The 27,997-nt window shown below is 39.1% G+C and overlaps 1 protein-coding gene across 4 annotated transcripts; it reads right to left on the reverse strand.

The window, feature by feature from the left end:
• RPP30 (ribonuclease P/MRP subunit p30) lies at positions 1–27,997 on the reverse strand. 4 transcript variants are annotated; one of them, XM_082423921.1, is made up of 11 exons: positions 27,877–27,996; positions 26,323–26,378; positions 25,719–25,775; positions 24,434–24,508; positions 21,710–21,781; positions 14,745–14,834; positions 5,782–5,898; positions 5,199–5,228; positions 4,786–4,823; positions 4,320–4,399; positions 1–815 (listed from the first exon to the last, which is right to left on the reverse strand). In XM_082423921.1, the coding sequence occupies exons 1-11, from the start codon at positions 27,956–27,958 to the stop codon at positions 706–708; spliced, it is 807 nt and encodes a 268-aa protein (XP_082280047.1). In that variant the 5' UTR covers positions 27,959–27,996; the 3' UTR covers positions 1–705. The 4 variants fall into 4 exon arrangements, with proteins under 4 accessions (XP_082280047.1, XP_082280049.1, XP_082280050.1 ...); XM_082423923.1 differs by lacking the exon at positions 24,434–24,508 and having other exon boundaries at positions 27,877–27,997; XM_082423924.1 differs by lacking the exon at positions 14,745–14,834 and having other exon boundaries at positions 27,877–27,997.

Consider the following 27,997-nt stretch of genomic DNA (forward strand, 5'->3'; position numbering starts at 1 on the left):
TTGAGTCCAGTGCTTTGAGATTTTTTACTACAGCAATTAGAAAAATCAATATTAGGTTTTCAGGGGCTTCCAACTCAAAGGAATCCTATTTCAAGGACATCACGGAGGTAAGAAGCAGCAAAGGAAGAGGCCAAGTGTGATTTTACGTGCACTTTCCCTTTTCTTCCACAAATTTTATAGCAATTCCTTTTAGAAAGGACTTGGACTTGATGACTATAATGAAAGAGAGGCTTAAAGCAAGAGTAGATCAACCAAAAGCCAACCCCTTAACATAAGTTTTAAGAGTCCTCAAAATAACCACTTTTTGAGTAGTAAAATTAAAAAATAAGCCATGTGTATCAAGTAAAGCTGAAAAGCATGAACTTTTAAATGAGGAAGAAACATTTTTAAAGAGTCTCTTGAAATATTGAAACATCTTATTCAATTATACCTTCCATTTATCACTTAACGGAAAGGATAAATGAACTGGTCTTTGCTTTTCTCTTAAAATATCTAAATTCATTACGGGGGCAGCCTTTTTTTTTTTTTTTAAATGTTTTACTAGGTTTTGTTATTTTAATGGCTTAAATATAAGACTGCTTTTATAGACTACCAGTATCTAGCTCCAAGTGAAAATAGTGAATCATACGGAGGTTCCGTTTCTGTTGTGGCTGATGGATTCTCAAAAGGCAGAAGGGAGTGTTGACACAGACAGGGGGACTTGTTTCAGCTCTCACACTTGGCTTTCTTGCAGGCTGGAAGAGAATCATCATCTACTTCTGATGTCCGAGGTTTCTTCACCGTGGAAATAATTCCAAAAGCAGTTTTTCTAGTTTCTATAAGACAAACAGGGAAACCAAAGTGCCCGAAGTTAAGCCATGATTTCAAAAGAGGTGGTTTTAACAAGCATCCCCATGTTACTGTGACTTACAGCATGAGTAAATGATGAAACCATAATAAACTGCTATGACTGTTGATGCCATTTACAGTTCTCACCTTTCCCCACCACCAGCTTCTACAAATATCTGTATATTTTTAACATCTAGTTCATTCCAAAGGGACTACCCCAAGGGTAAAACTATAGGGCAGGTTATCTCTAATGGTCTGTCCGAGGCATCTTATGTAGCCAAAACCCAAGTTTCAGAGCTTGGTGCAGCACATGCTTAAAGTGTGGTAGAAAGACAAATGAATCAAGACGGCAACTACAACAGTCTGCTTCCCTGGTTGTGTGTGTGCTCACTTCATTTTACAGCACAGACCATTCATTATCTGTGTCCCCCACTAGATCATGATTATACCTCTGAAGAATCAATTGTGTGGTGAACATCCAACAATGCCTGGTTATTTAACAGGTGTTTAAGAAATACTTGTTGAGTGAATGAGGAATAACGCACATGGTTATTGATCTCTTATATATTGGTGACAGTGAACAAAGAAGAACGGGAATTATTAAATGTTTAGGTTAGGTTGCTAGCAGAGTTCAACTTAAATGTAGCTAACTTCTGCTAAAAATGTACTAAGGAGCCAGGCTCTGTGTCATCTACAGAGGATCTCAGGATGCCTAATAGAGTGCTTTCCTACCACACACTGAGATAGCACATCTGGGGCAAATATAATAGGAATGGAGGCACCACAAGAAGTAACTCTGCCTGGATGAATCTGGAAGGTATCATGAAAGAAGTGATGCTAAGAATAGGGAAGAAGGAAAAGGAAAAGAGAAGAAAGTGTTCCTTTGCAAAGGCATAGAGAGAGAGGTACGAAGAATCTAATATACTTTGGGGACGATATGGCCGGTGTAAAGGAGGAGCATGAAAAAATTAGGGGGAAACGAGGCTGGTAGCTTGTGAAGGGCCACAGTGCTGTGAAAAGAGATTTAAACTTAGTCCTTAGGAAACAGGGAAGGACTGGGGAGGAGAGAAAGAGTGACCCTTTGGATACAAAGGAGATAAAAATCAAAAGGATTTGATAAACATAAATTTAGTTAAGAATTATTTCTTATTTCATGTACAAAAGTCAATTCTAAAAGTTAAACATTACCTTCTCATTTATCAGGATTAATTTACCAAGTCTACTAAATCTTTGCCAGTTATTTAAAAGCATTTTAATTTACAAAAGGGACAAAACTGATCTCAAGGTCATTAAAATACCAACATAATCAGAGAACCTCAAAATAAAAAGAAATTGCCCATGATTTCCAAAAAATGTTACATTTAGAGATGTTTATTTTATCACTATGATTATGAATAAAAGTCTAAAAATCAGTAGAACGAATAAAAAATACAAAAATTAAATTGTGAAAATCAATACTCTGTAACAAAACAAAATGCATTAGTTTCAAAATTATTTTAGTTCCACCTCAGAAATATTTTTTTTTACATCACATGAACATTTACTTCTTAATCTAAGACAACGGATTATAAACCGTTGAAAAAGAAGACTTTTATAATTATCAGATAAAGTAACTCTTTTAGATCTTGAACCTCTTTCCTCTGTCCCCTCCCCACAACCTCCTTAGAACTGCTATTCATTGGTTTCTAGAATCTCACAGGACCCATCTAACTGTGATGCCTTGTAGCAAGCCTTCCAATGTAGAAGCCCAGCTACTGCGTGTCCCAAGTCTTCTGTTTTCCAGGTATCCATTCCTGCACTGCTTTCAACAATTGCTCTCATGATAAGGTTTTCACACCCTCCAAGAATTAACCATCTTCTGGTAGTGCTTCAGTGCAGTGCTGTCCTTCTTAAATGTGGCACTCAGGATGATACAGATGCCAGCCGGGACTTATCAGTGCAGAGGATAATGATGACACTTTGAATCTTCCTGCCTCAGAATCTTGTATTTCTTCTAATGTAACCTTAGGCTGAATTTGCAGTCCTAGTAAATTGAATTTTGAAACTGCTGTCTCAATTCATCCCAATGTCAACTAAAGTCAGGGTAATTATAACATCCTGTAGATATGCTGTTAATTCTGCAGGGACAGCAGGCATAAACTAGGACTGTCCGGGCACAACTAGAATGAATGGGAATGCTAAAGTCCACAAGGCTTCCTTTTAGTTTAGCTTCTGTAAAAGCCTAGCTTTATATATAACTTATTTTGAATAGCTGAGTTTTATGAAGCACAGATCTTCATATTTTTCCCTACTAAATTTTAAAAATTAACTTCCCTTCCTTGTCTCAGTCTGTTTTAGACCACTAATTGTTATCCAAAATCTTGACGATTCCTTACGTTCATTTAAAGTAGACAAAAATAATGGCAGAACTACCAGTGTGAACCAACTGTTCCCTAATTTCAAGAAAATCTTGATAAAGTTTTAATTAATTTGGTCATTCCCAGAGCTTATGTGATGGGTCTAGGCTATATAATACAATAATCTCAAACTAAAAATGTTGAAAACAAAAGCAAAATCATCTAATTCATGGTAAGTTAATACAGTAACCAGTTCTATGAAGTGGAAATCAGATCACTAAAATCCAGACATAATACACAAGCCCTCAATAACCTAACTATTCATATGCTAAATCACCCAGTTTATATGTAGCAACCAATTCTGAAGTTTAACATTCATCTGGGTGATATCAAGTCAATTACTTCTTGACCACTACCATTAGTGCTAAAAATTACAAAGAGAATGAAGATAAAACAGCAGATGAAAAGTGTAAATTGTTTTCTTTTAAAAAGCCTCATTTTTATTCTCCAAAGTCCTAGCATATCAAACACTTCTAGTTCAATTTTTATCATCTGATAAATAAGAAATTCAGTGCCTTCAAGTAGTGAAATTAAGGTGAGGAGGAAGATATATGTAAATGAAATGTGAGTAAAAAATGTGTAGTCTGTGCATAATTGAACATGTAAATCAAAAATGAGAAAAGAATCACAAGTTGTAATAAATGTGAAAAGTTATGATTTGAGTTTGTTAGTGGGATTTTTAAAAATGTATTTGGTGCTTTTGTGTTCCTCATAACTGGCTTAACATATATTTTTCACCGTTCAGTTCTCTAAAACAGTGATTTTCAGCAGGGAAAGCATGTCCCTATGGAGGAAAAAGGGAGATTAGAAGCCTATCAAAATGTAGGCGGGGACACACATGCAGAACTGGAAAGAACGCATTCAATACTCATTTCTGGAAGGCAAACTATGTTCATTCCACAAATTACAGGAAATAAAACCTGAAGTAAAGGGTGAGAAAGCACTGATGGGTATGGCTAAACAGGTTCAGAAAAGATGACCCTAAAGGAACTCTGAGGGGCAGGATAATGAAAGTAGATATGGCTCAACTGTTTCATAGAAATGACTGGTTCTTAACATGACCACTCGGTGTTTTTCTTGGAAGGACTTGCTCACCTCCGTGCAGAAGCACCGCTCGGCAGTTGGTGGACACTGCGGCCTTGGCGTCACTTTCCGACAGCCCAAACAGCAACCCTCTGGGGCGTCGTTAAAGATTTCAACCCAGCGTCAGCTGAGGACAGGAGACTAACAGAAACATAACTGACAATGCCAGTTCACCAGAGAGAGGCACTGAGAGAGACACTTTAATTCTATAGTTCTTAGTCCAAATGGAACAGGCATTTGAGAAAAGACTCATTTAACTCTAAGCTTTTATAGAGTCCGTCTTTCCCCCTTTTTCTATTTCACCCTTAATCCAGAAAACAAAAGGATGAAGTTTTCACAACCTGATGTAATTTGGTTTTGAAGCTATTAATTGATAAATTTATAGTAAAAGGTTAAAAAATCTTGTTAAAATATAACATACCAAATTCCAAATTTCCTAAAAGAAAATTACAATGACTTCTTACTCAGAAAAGGATACAAGTTTGCCACATCGTACGGGCCTCTTATTTCTAAAGGCTAAAATAAAATGAACAAAAAATAGATATGAAAGAAGTTATTTATAACATTTCAGTGACTTCATCTGCAGTAAACAGGATGCTTAAGTATCTAAAAACAAGGAAGTCAACTGCATAAATTTAAGTCCTTATAATTTTGACGGGTTACTTACATTTTTGAAAATATAAAAGATCCTTGAAAAGCATTTTGCAATAATTTAAAGGAAAAACTATTTATATAAACAAAATGTGAAGCCCCAAAGGAATGAAGATAAATTTTACTCTTCAGCAATTACAATGAGCAAATGCAATTAAAAATGAAAACATGCAATAAACCTTTATTACATGACTAATTTAACTTGAAAAGGGAAAGTAAAGTACTTAATGCCAGACTTACCCTTTCAGCAGCACTAGATATAATTACATTCTACGAAATAGAAAGTAATCAATATTAATCTTAGATAAATGTCAAAAAAATTGAAGTCTTATAATACAAATAACCAGTAATCAAGTTTTAACATAAATACCAACTTCTTCTAAAGTTAAGGTAAATAAAGTGAAAGGATGAAAGACCGCATGTCAAACTAAAGGCAGCCTAAAATAAGAAACAGAACAGAAGCCTTCCCAACAGATCTTTGAAAAGATGCATTAGTTTAAAAAACTAGTTGAAAAGGTCATATAACCTTAATTCAACTCAATGATGACAACTGTATCTAGATGATTCTTTCACAGTAGGTAAACGGCCAATTCTCCACTGAAAGATAAAGACTTTCAACACAACTTCTCCCCCCTCATATTATTCTTCCCTAGGATATTTTTCTTTCTCTTAAAACTTGCAGAGCTCATTGAAATGGGAGAATCTGTTGCTGAGCCTTGAGAACTTTCTGCTTTAAGGAAATGGGGTCAGCTTGATAACCCCAGTATATTAATAATAATAAACTGCTAGGTTTGAAAAATATCCTAAAATTATGGAACCATACCTTTCCTTTGCAGACCTGCATCAAATTGAGGGCGTTGGAAATTGTGTACCTTCTCATTGTGGAGTCTTTGATAGCAGGGCTATAGACAAGTTCAAAGCCCACACCTCGGTCAATGGCCTTCACAGGAAATAAAGAAAATAAACTGTCAAAGCTAAACACACACTGTCTTACTTTATTTTCACTGAACTTCCCCCTCACCTCCCTCCTCACACCCCTCCCCCCGCACTGCCCACCTCCTGCATGTCCAGGTACAGCCTTGAATAAAGGCGGATTTGTGCCCGAATGGCACCATCTACGGGAGAAGAAAACAGATCTGTGGCCCTGTCTCAACAGAGTTTATCTTAGCTGTGGGGAAGCTGACTTTATATAAACAAGAATCATCAAGAGGCTGAGGAGAGCAACGTCCCAGTGGGGTGGCAGCAGGGCTACTACTCCATGAACCATCAAAAGGAAACTGGAGATGTGTTCCCTACATGCAGGATAAACTGTTTGCAAACATAGAAAACCAAGTAATTTGACTCAAGAATGAAGAGACAAAGAAATGAGCTGAAAAATGTCCAAAGAACAGGAGTGGAATGCCTCTCAGGTAAGTCATTTATTATGCATATGTTGAAGGAAGAAACTAACAGCCACAGTTGAGTGCCATGCGCTAGGCACTGTGCTAAGAGTCTTATGTATTTATTTAACCCCTACGATACCTTTAGAAGGCACTGCGGCAGAGACAGCTAACTGCCCCGCTATCTCTTCTCTTCTCCCCTTTTTCTTTACTAACAGAGCCCCTGATCTTAAACGGGGCTCATGGATGCCCAGCAAAAAAGATGAAAGCAACCTGGGCCCTTGACAATTCTGCCCAGCTTACCATACCAGCTTGGCCTTTTACATGAGATAAAGAAACTTCTTTCTTATTTAAGATGTTCTTAAGAGGTAGGCATCCACAGGTAAGAAAACAGCCTGGAAGAAGAGGCAATTGGATCTACTACACTGTGCAGCTTCCCTGATGAGTGATTCAAATCTTCATCCATTCACAACAGATAGGTTTTTAAGCCAGCTGTGCGGGGGAATGGGTGAGCAAAAGCTGACATGGTCCCTCTCTTGTAAGAGCTTCCAGTTTAGTGGGGGAGACCATCAAATAATTAATTACACAAAAACACAAAACTTCCACTGTGCTAAGTGCCATCAAGAAGTCTGGGAGTGGGTGAGGAAGGACTTAATCAATTGACTAGCAGAGAGAGGAGCGTTTGCAGAGGGAGGGGGCAGTATGTGAAGAGGCTCTAGGGTTGGAGGAAGCATGGGAGCATGCAGAGGAAGTCAAAGGCTGGGGAGGAGAGAATGAGGAGAGCCCTGTGGTGGGAGAGCGGGGGCTGAAGAGGATGGGAAGTGCCAAACGGAGACAGAATTAATCTTAACAGCCACACGAAGCATCTAAGGATTTTAGCATGGAAGTGATAATCAGAGTCAGGACAGCAAAGTCGCTTGGTTGCAGCGGTCTTTCAAAGGAGCAAAGGGGGAAAAGCAGGCAAAGACCAGGCAGTATGGTCCAAGTCTCTGCCTGGCAAATGATTTTCTATTTATTACCCAGAGGATGAGTTGGGACTGGTCCAGCTGTGACTGCTGGAGGTCTACTCCTGAGTGTTACAAGGACTGGAAAAACCTGTCTTCTTCAGATCTGGCAGTCCACCCACGTTGATTTAATTCACATGTGCCTGGCAGATTCCTTCCGCTTACCCTTCCTGAACACAGACTTCTTTTCTTCTGCCCCACCCCCCAATCTTCCCTTTCCTTTTCTGCCTGCCTTGAGGTGCCCAGATTTTATTTTAGATTTCCCTATATATCTGATATTAGTTTAATTAGCATTTACATGCTATTTTCCACACTGCAACCTCCCCCTCTCCCCTTTTTAGACAACTTTTTCCTGCCTCCAATTCTTTGGCTTGTGTTAATTATATCTGGGAATGATGTCTGTTATGATACTCTTTGTGCCATAAATATATACCTCATTCTCCCTGCCTAACTTGTACACTTGAGAGCTGGTATCATGATACTTCTTTGTAACACAGAACTGTCTTTTATACAAAAAACATTTAATATATTTATATTCCGAGTGACTAAATAGTAGCTTATGGAAAAGAGGTCATGTGATAATGCTGTTCACTATGGATTATCCATCACAAAAGAAACCAGGGTTAACTTGGCAACCTGAAATCCACAGATAAACCAAAACATGTCCTTTAACCGTAGTCTCAACTATCCCCCTGGCTATTTCTCTTACCAAAACTACTAATTAGCCAAAGAGGCTTACTTACAGGTATTTCTTTTCCTCATCCCTCTAGCTGCTGAACTAAAACACAAGTCGGTAGGATGGAGAAGAGGGGACATAAAAGATGTGATGACACACAGAACTAGGTGACCAGGTCCCAAAGGATTCTGGAAAATTTGCTGCCCCCCACACTTGGGGACCAGATCAAAATAAAAACTCCTTTTTGTGGGGGTGGAGAGGGTTAAATGGGCATAATTATCCGCTTAATTATTTTTTAAGAAAAAAGTTCTGATTCTGATCTTAGTACATTAATCAAATTCACTTTCAAGCTGAAAACTCTCAGAGAAACTGAAGATAATGTGCTACTGAAGGTTGTGAACATTTCTTTCATAACACCTTATTTAAAATTTTTAGATAGATGAAATACAGACTCATTACCTGAGCTCCTGCTTCTAAGACCATTTTAATGTAAATTGCCTTAAGCTCATCAACTGATTGTTCATAACAGCCTTTTCATAAAGAATGCCAGTGCCCGCCTGATTGGCTTTTGTTTGCATCTCTGACCAAAGGTTCTGGAATAGGCAGATGATTTCTTTACTAATGAGAAATAACAGTCATAACGATGCTACATACCAAGAACAGGTGTGTGATATTTGAAAAGAGATGGTGATGGTAAAATTCCAAGAACTAAGCAAAGCTTAAGAGAAAGAAGAGAGAAAGGAAGTAGGGGGTTGATTACCGGGACAATATACAGATTCCCTGTTAATTGCATAAAAATTAGTTCTTTATTGAATTCGAAAGGATGATACTCTTGGTGTCATTCCTGGTATCATTCTTTGAGACAGGTAACTTGTTCACATGATTCGCAAATCAAGTAACATAAGAAAGCAATAAAAAGTCTTCACTGTATCTCTGCTCCCACTTGCCCCACCCACACCTCCCATAATCACTTTCACTAACTTCTTGTGTCTTTTTCCAGAGTTTCTTCATACAAATACAAGCAAACATGAATATATATTATTATTTTTCCTCTTTCTTACCCCACAGGTAGCCTACTACATTCTGGTTCTGACTTGAAGGGTTTTCCACGTCAGCTCCTAACTTCAGCATTGCTTTACAGCTGCAGAGTACTCCACTGCAGCGGTATGGCATTTACCCAAGCCTCTACTGATAGATTTTGGGTCGTTCCAGTCTATCTGTAGAATAAACACTAAAGTGGGATTGCTGGATATTATGGGTTCAATTGTTTCCCCCCATAAAAGGTTATGCTGGGGTCCTAATCCTCAGTACCTTAGGATGTAACCTTAATTGGAAATAGCGTCATTGTAGATGTAATTAGTTAAGATGAGGTCACACTGGGATAGGGCGGACCCCTAATCCAGTAGGACTGGTGTCCTTATAAGATGATGGCCATGTGAAGACAGGGAGAAAGAACATGTTGTAAAGACAGAGGTAGAGATGGGAGTTATGCAGTTGCAAGCCAAGGACCACCAAAGATTGCCAGCAAACCATCAAAAGCTAGGAAGAGACAAAGAAGGATTCCCCTAAGGTTTCAGAGGGAGCATAACCCCAGTAATGTCTTGATTTCAGACTCCCAGTCTCCAGAACTGTGAGCCAATACATTTCTGTTAGTTTAAGCCACCCCATTTGTGGTCCTTTGTTATGGTAGCCCCAGGAAACTAATACACTAGGTCAGAGGGTAAAGCATTTATAATTTTGATAGTTGTTGCCAAATTACCCACTGCCCCATAAGCATTGTTCCAATTACACTGCTACAATCAAAGTATGAGAATGCCTACTTTCCCACAGCCTCACAAAAGTGTATCATCAAACTTCTGGGTTTGTGCCAATCAGAGAGGTGATTTTAATGTGAATTTCTCTTAGCATGATGAATTTAAGCATCTTTTCATTTGTTAAAAGGCCATTTGTATTTCCTTTCCTGTGAAATGTCTTTTCCATATTCTTAATCCATTTTTTTGGATTGATCATCTCTCTCTTTTTTTTTTTTTTTTAACCGTATCAACTTCTAGGAGCTCTTTATATATTACAGAGATTAGTCACCTGTCTATGATATAAGTGAAACTATTTCTACCAGTCTGTCATTAGTCCTTCTAACTTTGTTTCTGATGGTTTTTTTTTTTTGGCCACACAGACATTTTTTTGATCCTGACAGGTTTGCTGGCACTGCTCCAAGTACTGGATCGATAAGGTATTTAACATAGTTAGGTTCACAATATGTGTGATGAAAAACAAAGTTTATAGAGCACTCACACCCAACTCAAGGATATATGGCAAGACTCCTGGAACAACCTCACTGCTTCAGATACTATTTACTGGATTTCTCCTAGTGGGGACTAACTGGACCATGAAGACAGAAATGGATTAGGGTTAAAGGAAATGCTGAGGGGACAACGTCGGAAAGAGAGCATAAAACATACAATCACTGGAAATGGCTCAATAAACTTGCAGTTATTGTTGAATGGCACTAACACTGTAAAAAAAAAAAAAATCAAAGGGAAGGTGAAGATACGTGCTGCTTAAAAAAATTCTTCTCAAAACCTGATTCATAAAGATCACGTTTTAAAATATGGAATTATTCTGTGCTTAACAAAGAGCTCTGCTGTAAAGTAATTTTAAATAGCATTTCCCAGTGGGAAATGACAGCAGATTTAGGATCAAAGCTTAAGTACAAATCCCAAGTCAACCTTTGAGAGAGACATGTATCTGTTGTGAGCCACAATCTACCTGAGTCTCAATTCCATCACCTGCATCAGGGAGGTAATTCACATCTACCCCACCCTAAAGCTGCAGGGCTAGAGCAGGTGTGAAAGTGCTTAAGCCTTAAAATGCTAAATAATTAGAAGCCATCTGGCTATCCAAGAAGAGGAGTTGAATTCAACTTTTTTGAAACCCAACTATTACATGATAAAATGATTCCCATACAACTTACTTAAGACTCCAGAGGAGGTTTGTAGGAGATTTTAGCGGGAATTGACATAATTGAAATTATGGTGCCCTAAGCATGTGGTGAAAATAACAAAAGGATTGGGAGCTGAAAGTTATACATAAGGAGTGCTTTGGTATGTTTTAGCTCCTGGGCCCTCCTTTATAATCCCAACCTCCTTCTTTTTTTTTTAACTTTATTGAGGGATCATTGACAAATAGAATGCATATATTTAAAGTCTACAACGTGATGATTTGATATACATATACTCTACATTGTAGAATGATTACTGAGATCAAGATAATTAACACATCCACCACCTGACATAGTTAACCATTTTTTTTGTTTTTTTTGTTTTTTTGTGTGTGTGGTGATTGTGGTGAGAGTGCCTAGGATCCTCTCTCAACCACTTCTGAGTTACAATACTGGACTACTAACTACAGTCACCCACGCTGTACATTAGAGCCTCAGAACTTGTTCTTTTTTTAAGTGAAAATCTATACCCTTTGACCTAAAATCCCAACCTTCTGAGCTGATAATTCTCACATGGCTTACAGCCTCTAGGTTAAAGGCTAATGAATTAAATATCTTAATGCTCCCATTTTTCACCACCCCATCCAAATTAAGATCTGTGCTCAATACAGTGATCCTTATAAAGCCAACCTATCCACTTTCATGGCCAAAGACAAGTTCATTCTCAGGGCCAAAAGAGCATGCAAGGACCAAGACTTAAGACTGAACTGTTCCCCACATTCACTACATCTTCTATACTTTCATGGTGAATATATTTCCATACTTTAATCATACAGCTCCATATCCAGAATAGATATTATTAGGTACAAATAATATACACATACCTATAGAACTACTATTATTTACCCTGAACAATAAGGTGGACACCTTTTATTGTATGTTTCTACCTTTTAATTTAATTTTAATTAATTTAACTTTTAATTCCAGTTTCTCTTAAATAAAAAGGAGGTGAATGAATTAATAGGGACTCTTCTGCTTCCTGACCAATTCACACTGCAGCCTACTTCTACACTAGACGAGGGCTAAAAATAATCCTGCACAGCCTTCCCTCTACTCCATCATGTAGTTTTTATTAAACAACATATGTAAAATGTTCATACCAGATTTTTAAAAAAGCAGACACTGTGTTAAATACTGCCTATCCCTCTCACTTGTCAAATTTTTACTTTTCAGAATTCTTAAATTGAAAAATGTGGGAATGAAGCCAAAAATATCCATCAAAAAATAGCACCTTCAGGAACTTACAGATGGAATCAGGAGGTGGGCTGTCCTAGCGCTGCCGCCTCCAGTGCACCTCCTCCTCGTGCTGCCCCAACGCCCCACTCCCCCCACGGCGGATGCTGCCTGCCAAGCCCTGACAGCCAGCTGAGGACTAACGGTTCACAGGATTTGGCTGTGTTCCCCAAGCTGTACCCAGACATACAAAATTAGACGTATACTCGTTCAATTGACAGATTTTAGGGAAGACCTCTTACAGGCAAGGTATTTGGGTAATTAAAAAAGGACCATGACACAGCTGGTGCTCTCTAGAAGCTCACAATCTGGGTTGGACAGCGGGGCACATTCCTAAGAAACCAATCAAAAGACGAAGCCAAAACAGCCACTGGGCAGCTTAACACTGTTGTGGGACATGAGGAGTTACGTGCTGTGCACTGCCGTCCATGCCATGGACTCGGCCTTAGCATCACATGCCACCATCTCCGCCCAGCCAAGGACACAGTATCGTATGTGGGTTTACTCAGGCAAAGCCGTCTAGAAAACGGCCTTCCTAGTTCATTAAGGTGAAGAGAAAAGTAAAAAAGTTGTAAGTTTAAGAGCAACTTATGGAGGGTGCCATCTACATGGAAAATGGATTGGCAGTGTGAAGTTGGTAAAAAGCCTTGGCAACCTTCTAGAGACAGAGTGTACTAGCTCTGGGGAGGAACAACATGTGAGGCCAGTAAGACTGTCATCACCTTGTGTACTGTGTTAGTTTGAGCCTTTTATCATGGTAGCTGGGGCACATCGGAGATCTCATCTGATGGGGAGTCAACCAGGTCTGTCCCAACCCTGTGTCTGAAGAGCTGAACAGCTTCTCCTTCTTCATTTTACCACTTTTAACAACATAGATCTCCAGTTCTAAAATGTGATGATTAAGGGTCTTTTTTTTTTTAGTGTTTACTTATTTAAGTACCAGCAAGAATGTGGGGAAACAATGATTTGAGCTTAACCAATATTGTTATATGTTCAGTAGTACTCTCATTATTGGTCAGAAAAGAGCTGTTTTATAGTTTGCCCTTTAAATATATAACTTTAAAATTTTGAATACTTTTCAAGTACAGCTTTAGTAGCATACACTTAGGGGTAGAACACAAGCCATCTTAAATTTTTCCACATTGGATTCAATTTTTCCATACCATACAGATCATTTTCTCCTCTCACTGTCTCCCTACTCTCAGCATCAAGCTAATTCCTTAGCAGTGGAGAGGGAAACAAAAATGGAAGAACTTGTGATTCTACAGAGACAAAAGAATAGGGGAGTTATCTATCCTGAAAAAAATCCATATATTTTTAATTTTCCAATTCTGACAGGATTGGGGATGTAATCTAGGCTGCCTGTCAAACCATCTTTCTCCTTCAACAGCACTTCTTGAGAATGGGAGAGAGCTTCGGAAGCCTCTATTCTAAAAAAGCATCCTAACTCCTCCCAGGATCTGGTTGCCAATGCAAATAGTTGACAGCTGTGCCAACCTTACAGCTCCCATTGTGAAACAATATCACTTTTATGATGGAGTAAGACATAAAAAGGTGTGACAGGTGGAAGATACGGAGTAGAGGAAAACAAGAGAAATTATGTAGAAAGGTAACGAGAAAAATTCTATAGCAGAGGAAGGAGCACAAGATCTGTTGAATGCATGGCCCCCCCTCTTAGGTTATCATAAAAGTAACCCTGGGGGGGCTTCCCTGGTGGCGCAGTGGTTGAGAATCTGCCTGCCAATGCAGGGGACATGGGTTCGAGCCCTGGTCTGGGAAGATCCCACATGCCGCGGAGCAACTAGGCCCGTGAGCCACAATTACTGAGCCTGCGCGTCTGGAGCCTGTGCTCCGCAACAAGAGAGGCCGCGATAATGAGGCCCGCGCACCGCGATGAAGAGTGGCCCCCACTTGCCACAACTAGAGAAAGCCCTCGCACAGAAATGAAGACCCAACACAGCCAAAAATAAATAAATAAAAATTAAAAAAAAAAAAAAAAAAAAAAAAAAAGTAACCCTGGGGTTTTGTGTGAGCCAGCATATTTCAATGCAAATTTTAATTCTGCAGAGACCACGCTTACCGTGCTTTCCAGGCCCCGCTCCCTTCAGTCCCTGCCACCCCACCTTTCCAGTTTGCTGGTGCCTTGGGAACCCTCTCTCTATTTTGTCCTACTCTTTTCTTGGCTGCTCTGTCCCCTTAATGTTCAACAATCAGACTGTAAGTGTCCATCATTATTAGCTATCCTCTTAGGAAATTTCCTTCACAAATTTGAGCTTCTAAGGCCTTTCAAACACATCTTGGTAATTCACTGGATATTTTTTATTTTAAGCTTTCTTTCTACCTTTAGTCAGTTTAGAAAAAAAAATCCTCTTTTTAAATTGCCTATTTATTACTAGTCTTTGTTTTTCCCCTCTAAGAACAGCAGTTTCTTCTGCCCCTTTTCCAGTGTGTTAATGCACATGTAGAGATTCATATAGAATGGAAAGTGTGACTTACCACATTAATAGGGGGTCTTTTGAAGTAAAATGGTAGCTTCTCTGCTACAGTTATGCAGACTAAATCCACATCTAAATGTGTACAAGCAACCTGTCAAGAAGAAAAAAACAGGTAAAACCAAAAGGAAAATTGGCACATGTTAAGAATGGGGTAGGGTCAAACGTGATACAAAGAAATGTAAATAGATATGGCTCACTCCACAGGCATTACATGGTTCTGTGTTCAAATACATCTGTCCCTTTACAAAGTCAATGGTTAGCCATTCCTTCACATTTGGTTTGAATGGTTTAGCTGTAATCTAGCTGAAGCAGTGATATGTCTATAGACCATCTCAACAGATAGGGTCTAGAGACCCTCTAATTCATGGTCAGCTACATAAGGAGAGGTTGCTAAGAGAGGCTCAGTTTCTGGAAGGTTACTTCAGATTGTTCTAGAAAAAGGAAACTAACTGCTCTGAAATCCAAGAAAAAATAAATAAGCCAAAAGGAATGTATGCATGGTCCACTTACTCCAGAAATTATTTATTTTTGTGCCAGTAATTGGCCCACGCCTGTGGCTCCTATCAGTCTATTGACTGGCCAAAGAAATACATGGCACTACCAATGGCATTTTGTTCAAATGCTAATAGAAAGAGAGCATCTCCATAAACGGTCAAAGCAGAGCTGTTATAAATCAAATGGCATTGAATGCATTTTTTTCAACTTTTAACTTCCCTTTCCTTTGTTCTCATTTTTGCTATTTGTTGATACTCTGCATTTACTTCCAAAAGAGATTTGAAGCTGCTTATAAAAAAAGACATTCAAGATAAAATAAATAGATAAGGAAATCAGGATAAAAGGAAAATCAGGGAAGGAACATAAAGCCAGGGAAAGGTTACTAGCATAACAGTGCAGGCCAAAAGACAGGGCTAGAAGCTGCATACCCGGCTCTCGTTTTGCCATTATTTGATTTACAGCAATAAAAGGAATTGGCTGTTTTGTACCATGACAAAAATAAGCCTTACTATCAATGCTGGTGTAATCAGGCTTGACAAACAAATCCAAGCTGCCAGGGTGGCTGTGCTGGCAAACTAACATCCATGGCACGGACCAAGAGAAAGGGGTCAAGAGGGGGTGACAATGCCCCATAGGGTCAGCTCGACCTTCAGCAGTGACAGGAATGTCACATCTTATCCTTTCTCTTCAGAATCCCCACTTCAGTCGTTCCTACCCCCACCCCAGGGCTCCAGGAAGCAGGTAGTGATCAGAGGCTGCCTGGCTTTAAGACAGTCGTAGTAACTTAGTAAGCCTGGGAAGTAATGATGGTTTGGCAGAAACACTTGGCTTATAAAGAATCTGCCCCATCCCAACTCTACAGCTGTCCAACTCATAAAAGAGTCATTGAAAATTTGATAAGAATGGATGAAGTAAAGGTCTGAATAGCAGATGAAACATAAAACACGCTCGGCTTCTGTTTGCCATTTTTAAACTACCAGATAGGCAAAGATGAAAAAGTTTAGTAATATACAGGTGACACAAAAATAAACAGGGACTCACAGGGTCTTTAAATCAGTACAGGGTCTTGAAAAGCATTTCAGCAATAGGTATCAAAATTTTATAAGCACACACCAGCAAATTCCTATAAGTATAGGAATGTATCCTATAGAGACTAGAAATGCATTCTATAGCCATATACCTTACAAATGCTTGAGGATATTGGTGAAAGGACAGTCGCTGCAACACCAATCACAAAAGACTAGACACACTAAACATCCCTCAACTTTACTTAACAAAAATTATGGCCCCTTTATGCAATGGAATATGCTGACTCCTTAAACGGAATGAGGTACCTCTCTAGTGGATATTATAGAACCATCTCTGAGATATACTGTCAGGTGAAAAAACCATGGTATTAGGAAGGAAGGAAGGAAGGAAGGAGAGGAAGAGGAGAATGAAGAAAGGAAGGACGGACTAGGTAAAAATACTTCTGAAAAGAAACACAAGAACTGCTAGCAGTGGTTGCCTCTGGAGAAAAGGCAGAGGGCGTTTTGGGTGGGAGGAAGGTGTACTTTTCAGTGCATACCTCTTTGCACTGTTTCAATTCATTATTACAAACACAAATTATTTTTCATTTCAAAAAGCTGATTCATTTCTTAAAAGCCTGTTAAACATTCTTCCCCAGAGTAAAGCTAAATTAGGTTACCTTTTTACTTATGTATTGCTCCTTTCTTCCCTCTTTTATGTAAGAGTAGTTAATTAAAAAATATCCCTTGTGTTGGTTTAAGTACATGCATTATAAGAAACTCTCAGTTACAAAGGATGGCTTCACTTGGCTCCCTCTGACACCTCAGACTTAAAATGTTTCAAACCGAATTCTTTTGTTATTTAGCTTTCTATTAATCCAAATGTTCAACTGATACATTTAGATAACTATAAAATAAGAGCTAATGTTCACACTATAATGAAATGCTTTCTAAATCATTAAAAAGATTAAATTAAGTCCAAATATATTTGTGGTTAAGAATTTGATTATAGTGGTTTTGGCAGGTTGTATATGAATTCATATCAACTGTTCTTAACCTTTTCTTTGGCCAAGGATTCCTATGAGGATTTAAGGAAGGTATTCCCCAAACTGCACATATACACACATACATTTATCTTTGATTTTATGGAACAAGCGGAATAAGAGAAGGGGGTTCAGTCTCCCCCAGCTCCCCTTCATGGACGTCAGGTTAGTACATTCTGATATTTTATTCAAGGGAGAGCCAGGCTTGCCCAGGGAAAAAAGAGATGCCCATAAATGGGGCCTCCCAACCTAAACTGTTTAAAAAAAAAAAAAAAAACCTCCCTGAAGAATTTATTTAAAATGGAGATTACCAGGCCCTACTCTCAGCAGTAAATTCAGTAAGCAGGGTCTAATAACCTGCGTTTTAAAAAAATTTTCCTGGCAAATCTGACACCAGCAGAGCCAGAGCACACCTTAAGAAGAACTGCCTTGAAAGATACGCCCTTTCAGTAGCCTCAGGTATTAGCAGCATATACTACAATAATGCTCTGCAAAGAGTAAGGCATGGATTTTGGAAGCAGGAAGAAAACAGAACTTCTATTTTCATTTATTTTTAATTCCTTCCCTTAAAATGTTTTGTTCAGTGTGTGTATATTATTTCATAAAGCACACTGATATAATGGAGCATGCAAATAATTTTTTTTTATCGGAGTATAATTGCTTTACAATGGTGTGTTAGTTTCTGCTTTATAACAAAGTGAATCAGTTATACATATACATATATCCCCATATCTCCTCTCCCTTTCATCTCCCTCCCACCTTCCCTATCCCACCCTCCTAGCTGGTCACAAAGCATCGAGCTGATCTCCCTGTGCTATGCAGCTGCTTCCCACTAGCTTTCTATCTTACATTTGGTAGTGTATATATGTCCATATATACACTACCACTCTCTCACTTTGTCCCAGCTTACCCTTCCCCCTCCCCATGTCCTCAAGTCCATTCTCTAGTAGGTCTGCGTCTTTATCCCCGTCTTGCCCCTAGGTTCTTCATGACTTTTTTTTTTTTTTTTTTAGATTCCATATATATGTGTTAGCATACGGTATTTGTTTTTCTGTTTCTGACTTACTTCACTCTGTATGACAGACTCTAGGTCCATCCACCTTACTACAAATAACTCAATTTTGTTTCCTTTTATGGCTGAGTAATAGTCCATTGTATATATGTGCCACATCTTCTTTATCCATTCATCTGTTGATGGGCACTTAGGTTGCTTCCATGTCCTGGCTATTGTAAATAGAGCTGCAATGAACATTGTGGTACATGACTCTTTTTGAATTATGGTTTTCTAAGGGTATATGCCCACTAGTGGGATTGTTGGGTCATATGGTAGTTCTATTTTTAGTTTTTTAAGGAACCTCCATACTGTTCTCCATAGTGGCTGTATCAATATACATTCCCACCAACAGCGCAAGAGGGTTCCCCTTTCTCCACACCCTCTCCAGCATTTATTGTTTGTAGATTTTTTGATGATGGCCATTCTGACCTGTGTGAGGTGATACCTCATTGTAGTTTTGATTTGCATTTCTCTAATGATTAATGATGTTGAGCATTCTTTCATTTGTTTGTTGGCAATCTGTGTATCTTCTTTGGAGAAATGTCTATTTAGGTCTTCTGCCCATTTTTGGATTGGGTTGTTTGTTTTTTTGATATTGAGCTGCATGAGCTGCTTGTAAATTTTGGAGATGAATCCTCTGTCAGTTGCTTCATTTGCAAATATTTTCTCCCATTCTGAGGGTTGTCTTTTTGTCTTGTTTATGGTTTCCTTTGCTGTGCAAAAGCCCCCATCCTAAGAAGCCCCAGCCAATGGACTCTGCTTACAGCCTTTCATCTTTGCCTTATCCCCTGGGGTAACTATGGAGAAAAAGGATTTATCTATGAGATATATTCCAGATACTCTGAGTGGAAAAGAGTATGTTATTTCCCATGGAAACAACTCTATTTAAGGTGGTTAGATTTTATACTACTAATTGTTAACATATGTGTATAGGAATGCTTTTATAACTCATTTTAGAGACCTTAGTTACAGAATATCATATCTACAGGGATACTTGTTTACATTCTAGATAATCAACTTACAAACCAAACAAATGAAATCACTTAACAGAACATAACCTGTTAAGCAACAAACTGCTTGCATTTGACCCAATTCCAAACCATGATATGCTTACAAAAGTTTTATAATTAAAAGAAAAATGTCTTTTTAAATTGATTTTCTATATAAAACAGGGAGAATGCCAACTTCAACTGAATCTTAAAGGATGGCTAAGATTTGGAAAGATAAGATGTTCTGATTTTAAAAACTGTTTTCTCTGCAGTCAATTCCAAACAAATACTCTGTCAATTATTTACAGCTTTCTTCCATCTTCCAGAATATTTCTGACTGTTCCACCCATCATCATGAATTATGTGTTCACAGTTTTGAATTAAAACTTGTGAATAATCTGAGAAAAACAAGTAATAAGATAAATTCACTAAATCAAATTATAATGTAGTCTAAGACTCCAAAGTCCTATCTCTATGACATAACTACTTTAAGTTTAGAGCAAATCATTGAGCCTAAGTCTCAATTTTCTTTTCTACAAAATGGGGATAATAATAAGCCTTTGTCCCAATTATCCCCAGGATTGTTGTTTTCTCTAATCACCAGTAAATGGCTATGGAAATTTTAAGTTGTATGCTCTTCAAAATTCATTCTAAAAACAAGTGTACAATAAAAAACTGGGTACACTACCAACTTTCAGTCTACAGTATAACTGAGTCGTTAATATTTAATAACAAAACTAAATTGCTGTTTAACAAATTTGGACATATCCATGGTCCATCTTAGGGTTTCGGCACTGAATCAGAATCCCCTGTGGAACTTAAAAAAAAGATACCCAAACTCAACCCCAAACCTACTGGATCAGAATCTCCAACAGTGGAGATCTGAATGTGCCTGATTTTAAAAGGTTCCACAGGGGTCTCTGATGACTAAGAACTACTCAATCCTACTCCCCTTTTTTCTGAAATGAAATTCTTGAGAATTACTATAACTGAGCATTTTAGAAAAGGAGTTACCAAAAAACGGGAATTCATAGATAACTTGTACTGTTTCTCTGCATTAATACAGTAAGTCCCCTATATATAAACCTTAAAATTACGAACTTTCAAAGATGCAAACGTGCCCCTGTATGCCAGCTGTTGTACTGTACTTTTCAAGGTACTGTACTGTAAGATTAAAAATGTTTTTATTTTTTGTGTTTGTTAGTTCTTTATGTATTATTTGTGTGAAAAGTATTATAAATCTATTACAGTACAGTACTATATAGCCGATTGTGTTAGGTGGGTACCTAGGCTAACTTTGTTGGACTTACAAATTGGACTTACGAATGAGCTCCTGGAATGGAGCTCATTCGTATATAGGGTACTTACTGTATAAACAATTAAGAATTGTTAATGTGAATTGAAAATGAAATTTGCCACACACCAGTCTCCTTAGTCAACAACTCCATCTACTGGATAAACTTAGGGAAAATCTTGTAATTTTAGAACAGACTTTGCTTAAAAACAAATTATGCTGTAAAATTAAAACATCAAAGACCAGTGCTTTTCTTTCCCCCCATAATATCCCTTTGGTGCATACACTTTCGGTAGATGGCTACTTTTCTGAACCTAAATAAAGACAACATTCCGAACTTCCTAAAAGTAGCTATACCTCACTTTACACAGTAAAACATATTCCTGAAAAACTATATTACAGTTGATTTTTTCTTTTCTGTGATCACTTACAATGCCCAGTGTGTTCTGTCTCAAGTTGACAAAATGACCATACACATTAAACAACTTTCCCTCCTGAAAAGTCATAGAAATGGCCATTTGAAAAGGACAAAAGAAATTAAATTCATAAAGGTTCTCTTATACAAAAAGGAATAGTATCAGCAGATGGTTGATTTTGAAGGATTTCTAGAAGACCAAAGGCTGACATGATCATGCTGGCATATGGACCACACCTCAGAGCACACAAATGAGAAAGCTAAAACAGAGAAGGGATCTTTTATGCCACAGTAGAACCTTGCTCCCTTCTTCTGTCACAGGCAGCAGCGAATAGTAAGAAGGGCAGAAACTGAAGTGCTTTTAGAGCTAGAAAGAGATGGACCATCATTTACCTAAGAGAAGTTTCAAATGAATGAATGAAGCAGAGATAAAGAAACAGAAGAAAACTTGATGGACTCTTTAAATCTCAGCCCACCAAATATCTAGCAGAATAAATAAAACAAAATATGTCACCCAAATACACCCTTGTGCAATTCCAGAACAACAAGTATAAATGAAAAATCCTCAAAGTTTCCAGATGAGATGATACAGGTCACCTACAAAGGTATAATATCAGACTTCTTATATAAAATAATGAGTACTATTTTCTTTTACTATCTATTACTTACATGGAAAAGTTTTTCTGTCTTTGGAAAAACTGCAACGATATCATACAGCCGGACTCTTGAGGAAGTTGCTCTCTAGTAATATAAAAAGAGTGTTACCATACAGTATCAACAACAACAAATGCATATGGAATTCTGACTAGTGTTCTGGCTGCACTTATATTTCAATTGTGTAACACTTCTAATATGCCACTGACATTTCTGCTTTGCTTTGTATGTTGTCAGAAAAGACTTTCTCAGCACATGAGACTCCAGATACCAACATCCATCCCACTAAGGAGGAAGGAATCATCCTCCTTCCTTCCTTCCCACATTGTTATGCTTTAACTGTGTACCAAACATTTTGTTTGAGATACAAAAATCAAATTAGATAGCTGCTGCTCTTACAAGCTAGTGGAGGAGCTTGCCAGAAATTTACTGAGCACCTGCTGTGTGTGGGGCACTGGGGATACAAAATCATTTAAGGCATATGTCTGCTCTCAGTGGAACTCACCATTTTTTGGTGAGACAAGAAATACACATGACTAAGTGTGATGTGATTAGGTTCACAATGAGAATACTGTTAAAAACAAATTAAACTGCTAAGCATGCAAGAAAATACCCGAGAGTCCTAAGAGAGAAAAAGAGGAATTTATCCGTTAAAGATTGTTTACAAAAGAAAGTCTCAAACTTGTATCATATGTGTATGCATGTGAAAAGGCTGGAAAAATATATATTCAAGAGTACAATCTCTGAGTGATGAGATATGTGATATTTCTTCTTTGCCTGTTGGCACCTTTAAAATTTTTTACCTCTTATTCTGTAAAAAGAAAAGGCATGATAAAAATTAGAGGAGGAAAGAGACAGGCTGGAGAGAAGCAGCAGGTACTGTGCTTGAGCAGGTAAGAAAACCTGCTGGGCAGATGTGTGCTGAGACAGGGCAGGCTCCAGGTCTCAGAAAAAGTCAGGATCCAGGACTCTTTGTCCTCTGCTTGCCCACTCCCACCTGGGATGTGGACAAATAGGGGCCACCAGGATGTTCAGGATAACAAGAGAAAATCAAACTCTTCATGACCATAAAAAGTCAGCTCCATTTATGTCTCCCTGGGCTTAGAGAACCAGAATGCTGCCTGCAGTTGTATACTATCCCAAAATTCAGCTTTCCGTAATTCCTTTAGCAATGCTGATGTTAGAAAGGAAGCCAGCCCTTCCTTGACTACGCCTGTTCTGTGAGAGAGGAGGCCATTCCAGCTAAAGATGAAGCAGCTCACCTGCTCAGAGATCTCACTTTCTCTCTCCCTCACTGGATCCGTCCCACCAGCACCAGGCGTTCTCAAGTCTCCATCTAACGAACAAAATCTAGACAGCAGGTTCTCATCTACCAGCTTCCTATGCCTTCTGTTCCTCCACAGAATCAAGTTTCTCAAGCAAAGTCAGCAGCACACACTGGCTGCATGTTCTCACGTCCCTATCATGTCCGTGGAAATGGCTTTTACTAAGGCAACTGATGACCTCCACGTCATTAGGAGACTTGCCCATCCGACACACGTTTTAGCCCTTCTCTGACTTGACTACTCAGGCACATTGATGCTGCTGAGCCTTCCCACGTTCCTCGCTGTCAGCCCCACCTCCATCTCTAATCCTAGCTCATCCCTCATCCTTTACTCCACCGTTAAATACCGAACTTCCTCAGGGCTCTGTCCTAGACCTTCTCTTCCCACATTGTATTTTTACCAAGGAGTCTCATCCAGTCTCATGATTTCAGTTACTCTCTACAGGGTGACCACTTCCAAATCAGTATCTTTAATTAGGGTCCCTCTTCTGAGGGCCACACCCTTTTTTTCCAACCCCGCATTTGACAAGCTCCATTGGAACTCTCACAATAACCCATCATGTCTGAAACATGATGATCTAAACTCACTTCTCTTTCTATGTCCCACCTCAGGAAATGGTACCATCTACTGACCTGGCTGCTGAGGCCAAGGCAGGGAGTCATCACCTTCTATCCAATCAACAAATCCATCCAAATCCTGTCAATCCTCCCCTCTCCCCCAGCCCAAATGCCTCTTAAATCCCCTCCTTTATCCCCTCTAATCTATCCTCTATAATGCAAACTTCATAACTGTAGCCCTTGGTTAAAACCTTCAAAGGCTTCTTCTAATTGCTCACCCAGACCCACCTCCCTAACCTCATCCCAGGACAGACAGCTCAACAGGCTCAACTCAACTGGTGTTTCATCTTCCAGAATGCACCATGTTTCTTCTTGGATTCAGGACCTTGCATAATCCATCCTGTCTGCGGAAACATTCTCTCCCCCACTTGGCACCTGTAACACTGATTCTTCTGGCCCCTGTTTGAACATCAGCTTCCTCGGGGGGCCTCCTGTTGCACATTCCTAGGACATCCCTTATTTGTTACCTCCCACTTTTTAAACATTCCTCCCATTTTTAAAAGGATTGTGCCTGTATTATTCATAGCAATATCCCCAGTACCCACCTATGTCTACTTCATGTAAGTTCAATGAATATCACTTGCTGAAAGATTCTTTAATTGTGGTATTCTTATACATGTGCCGTGAGTAGAAGAGATTCTGTTATACTATGTGAATTCTGAGCTAAGGAGAGCAGTCAAGTGTCACACGGGGGGTCAGGGGAGATGTAAGAATGGGAGGAGTTGGAAAAACAACAGTATTCAGCAGAAATCAATACAACTTACAAGGCCAAGAGAGAAGAAAAACAACTAACCTACCAAAACATTGCAGTGAGATGGATCCGAAACGATAATTGTCAGTCTAGTTAAAATCTTAATTGGTTTTGATTTTCCCTGTAATCAAAAAAGCACAAAATAGAAATGACTGATTTTCCTCCGTACCAGTGGGAAGTACTCATTAAAAGGTACTAACAATAAAGGATAGTGAAGATCAGTAAAACCTAGTCCTCACTCTCAAGGAATTTATAAAACAGGCGTACCTAGTTTTATTGTGTTTTGCTTTGTTGTGCTTCACTGACACTGCATTTTTTACAAATCGAAGGTTGGTGGCAACCCTGTATTGAGCAAGTCTATTGGCACCACTTTCCAAAAGCATTTGCTCACTTCATGGCTCTGTGTCACATTTTGGTAATTCTCCCAGTATTTCACACATTTTCATTATTATCATATTTGTTATGGTGATCTATGATCAAGGTGAACCTGGGCCCTCGCAGTGGAAGTGCCTAGTGCTAACCACTGGACTGCCAGGGAATTCCCTGATCACTGATCTTTGATGATACTATTGTAATTGTTTTCAGTGCCAAAAACCATACCCATATAAGACATCAAACTTAATCAGCTGTTGAAATGACAACAAAGGATTTAGAATATTATATAAACTTAGTTGATAAAGCAGTGGCAGGGTATGAGAAGACTAACTCCAATTCTGAAAGATCTGCTGTGGGTAAAATACTATCAAACAGCGTTGCATGCTACAGAGAAATCATAGTGAAAGGAAGAGTCAATTCATGCAGCAAACTCACTGTTGTCTTATTTTAAGAAACAGCCACAGCCACCCCAACCTTCAGAAACCACCACCCTGATCAGTCAGCAGCCTTCAGCATTGAGGCAAGACCCTCCACAGGCAAAAAGATTACAACTTGCTGAAGACTGAGACGATGGTGAGCATTTTTAAGCAATAAAATACTTTAAAATTAAGGTGTATACATTGATTTTTTTTTTGTTTTAGACATAATGCTACTTCACACTTATTGAACTACAGTACAACGTAAGCGTAAATTGAATATGCACCAGGAAACCAAAACATTCGTGTGACTCGCTTTATTGTGGTGGTCTGGAACCAGACCCGCAGTATCTCTGAGGTATACCTGTACAGCCAGAGAAAAAGAGATGTACATAATGTTTCGTGGAAGAGCTGAGTCTTCATGGAAAGGTAAGACTGGCAGACAGAGGAAGGGGCAGTACAGATTAGAGAACCACATATATGACTGGGCATGTCTGAACTGGATGAATAAGTACTATGTTTCTTAAACAAAACACCTACCTGTACAATTGGGAAAGTTGTAAAGAGTTCAGAAACAGCTACTGGTTTTTCAATTTCCTACAACAAAGAAGAATATTTTTTTTAAAAAGCTGATTTCTGACACTCAGAAACACTAAATAAGTTGTGTGTATGTGCATGTGTGTGTTTTTTAATGAAGAAAGCTGAAGCAGAGAAGCAGCTGAGAACATCAATGGATAGGAGGGATGAACAATAGTTTTTAGAATGAAACAATCTGTAAGGAACAGTTGTTGGCCTAAAGGGAGATATACATATTTACTAGTATGTTTGGGAGGGAAATCAATTAGTAATGAGTCCATGACTACAATAAAAAAGATTAAATATTGTAATTACAGTTTAATCAATAACAGTGCACTTTTAAGAAGTTATTGAAAGTTACTTAACATCAAATCAACTTTAAGAATCCTTACACCATGCCCTAGCACTTCACAAAAAACTATCATTTGTACAAATACGCATCAGCTCAACTATTAATATTAAAATAAGATAATGCACAAAGAGTGCTCGTCTGTAGCTTCAATATTACCAATATACACAAAATAACTATAAATGCTGGTTATTATTAACTTCAGAAATTGTATTTTACCTGTTTCTTTTCCTTAAATTCAACAACATGATTGATGGCAACAATTGAATAGCCCACTGAAAAGAAAAATTGAACATTCTTGTTAAATACAACAACCTTTTTTACACATAAACTCATCCCAATTCATGTCAAGACTAGAAGGTAGTAAGAAGAATGGTTATGGGCTCTGGAGTCAGACGGCCCATTTTCAAATCTAAGCATTACTACTTAGAAGTTACTTAAGTTTCAAGTTCTTCGTCTGCCAAATGGTGATAATAACAGAACTCACCTTATATGACTGGCAGAATCCAATGAGATAACACACAAAGGATGTTTTAGAACAGTGGCTGGCACAGAGTCAGGGCTTTGTTTGACTTTGGTGGTGCATTATTAGCATTATACCAAAGACACTTAACTTTGCACAACTCCTTTAAACCATCATTCTCCTTCGTGTCCCTTTGTTCATTTTCAGCCCATCAAGTGTATACTTTTTCACCTTCGTTCTTACTCGTTTCTTTTGCTTTTTACCCTTTCTACTTCAAAGGCCCTTTTGCTAAGGAGAAATGGAGTAACGAACGACTCCCTCACACCACTGTCCACACACGCCTTTGAGCTACCCACCAAGAGACTGGGAACTCTTTGAAGCCAGGGCCTTGCTTTATCAGCCTCAACAAAGCCCTGTTTTGGACATGTGGATTATCAAAAACATGCCTAAATCATGACTCCAATCTTTAAGTTATTTAAACACCAATGGGAACAACAGGATCTTAATATTAAAAGATAATGCATATTAATGCCAAAATAGTGGTCCCCCCTCTCATTAGTTTGTCCAGTTTCCTTCTTTTCTTCCTCCCTCAATTATTTACTGAGCAACCATTACTTAACAGGCCCTGCAGAAACCTTTATTTTTAACCCCCTCTATCCCCACGTAGACATTTTACAGTCTAAGGAAAGAGACAGCAGTCGCGATTAACTCCAGTATTTAAAATGGGGTCTTACCTCTCAGAGCTTTTGCTTCCCTTAGATTCAAATATGAGTAACATGCTAGCATTTTGGCCATGCTGCTCCCCTCTCACCCTCCTAGTATGTCCTCCGCCCCCACCAACCCTCCCTCTACATAATATTATTCAAACACTCGCGACCCCATGTCCCTCCCCCACTTCTCGGACCCATAGGTGCACCAGTTTCCTGCATTTGAGTGTCAGAACACTGTCGTGAGACGCAGGAAGGGGCGATATTAAAAGCACTGGTGTAGGAGACTACACTTGGAAGCCCTGGCTTCTGCCATCCCTCAGCTGTGGGGCCCTATGCAAATCCCCCGCCCTGTCAGGGCCTCAGTCTCCTCAATTTGCAAGAAATAAGGAGCTAGACTGGGTAACAGCTCCCCAGTGCTTTCGAGTTTCCCGCGCCCGGGATCAGAGCAACACCGCAGGGGCCTCAGCTTCCAGGGACAGCCGGGAGACCCCACGAGACCGGAACGAGGCCCGCCCGGGTCCCTCCCGAACGTGGCCCGACAGTCTTGGGGGACAGCGAGACTGGGCAGGCACCGCGGCCCGCGAAGCCGGGGAGACTCACGGTGAGCGGCATTCTCCACGAGCCCGCGCAGCGCCTTCAGGTCGGAACCCGCCCGCAGGTCCAAATCCGCAAACACCGCCATGCCGAAATCACGTGACGGCCGCACGCCTATCTGCGCAGC

Source organism: Balaenoptera physalus (genome assembly GCF_965194825.1).
Source record: "Balaenoptera physalus genome assembly, chromosome: 14".
In the NCBI taxonomy this organism is placed as follows: domain Eukaryota; kingdom Metazoa; phylum Chordata; class Mammalia; order Artiodactyla; family Balaenopteridae; genus Balaenoptera; species Balaenoptera physalus.

What these genes read in the sequence shown, in the direction of transcription:
- RPP30 (XM_082423921.1), bottom strand. Translation starts at nt 27,958, where the DNA reads ATGGCGGTGTTTGCGGATTTGGACCTGCGGGCGGGTTCCGACCTGAAG. An exon ending in CCGTACGATGTGGCAAACTT is followed by an intron (nt 4,400 to 4,785) that starts GTATCCTTTTCT and finishes ACGACGCCCCAG; the next exon opens with AGGGTTGCTGTTTGGGCTGT. An exon ending in AGCGGTGCTTCTGCACGGAG is followed by an intron (nt 816 to 4,319) that starts GTGAGCAAGTCC and finishes TTTGTCTTATAG; the next exon opens with AAACTAGAAAAACTGCTTTT.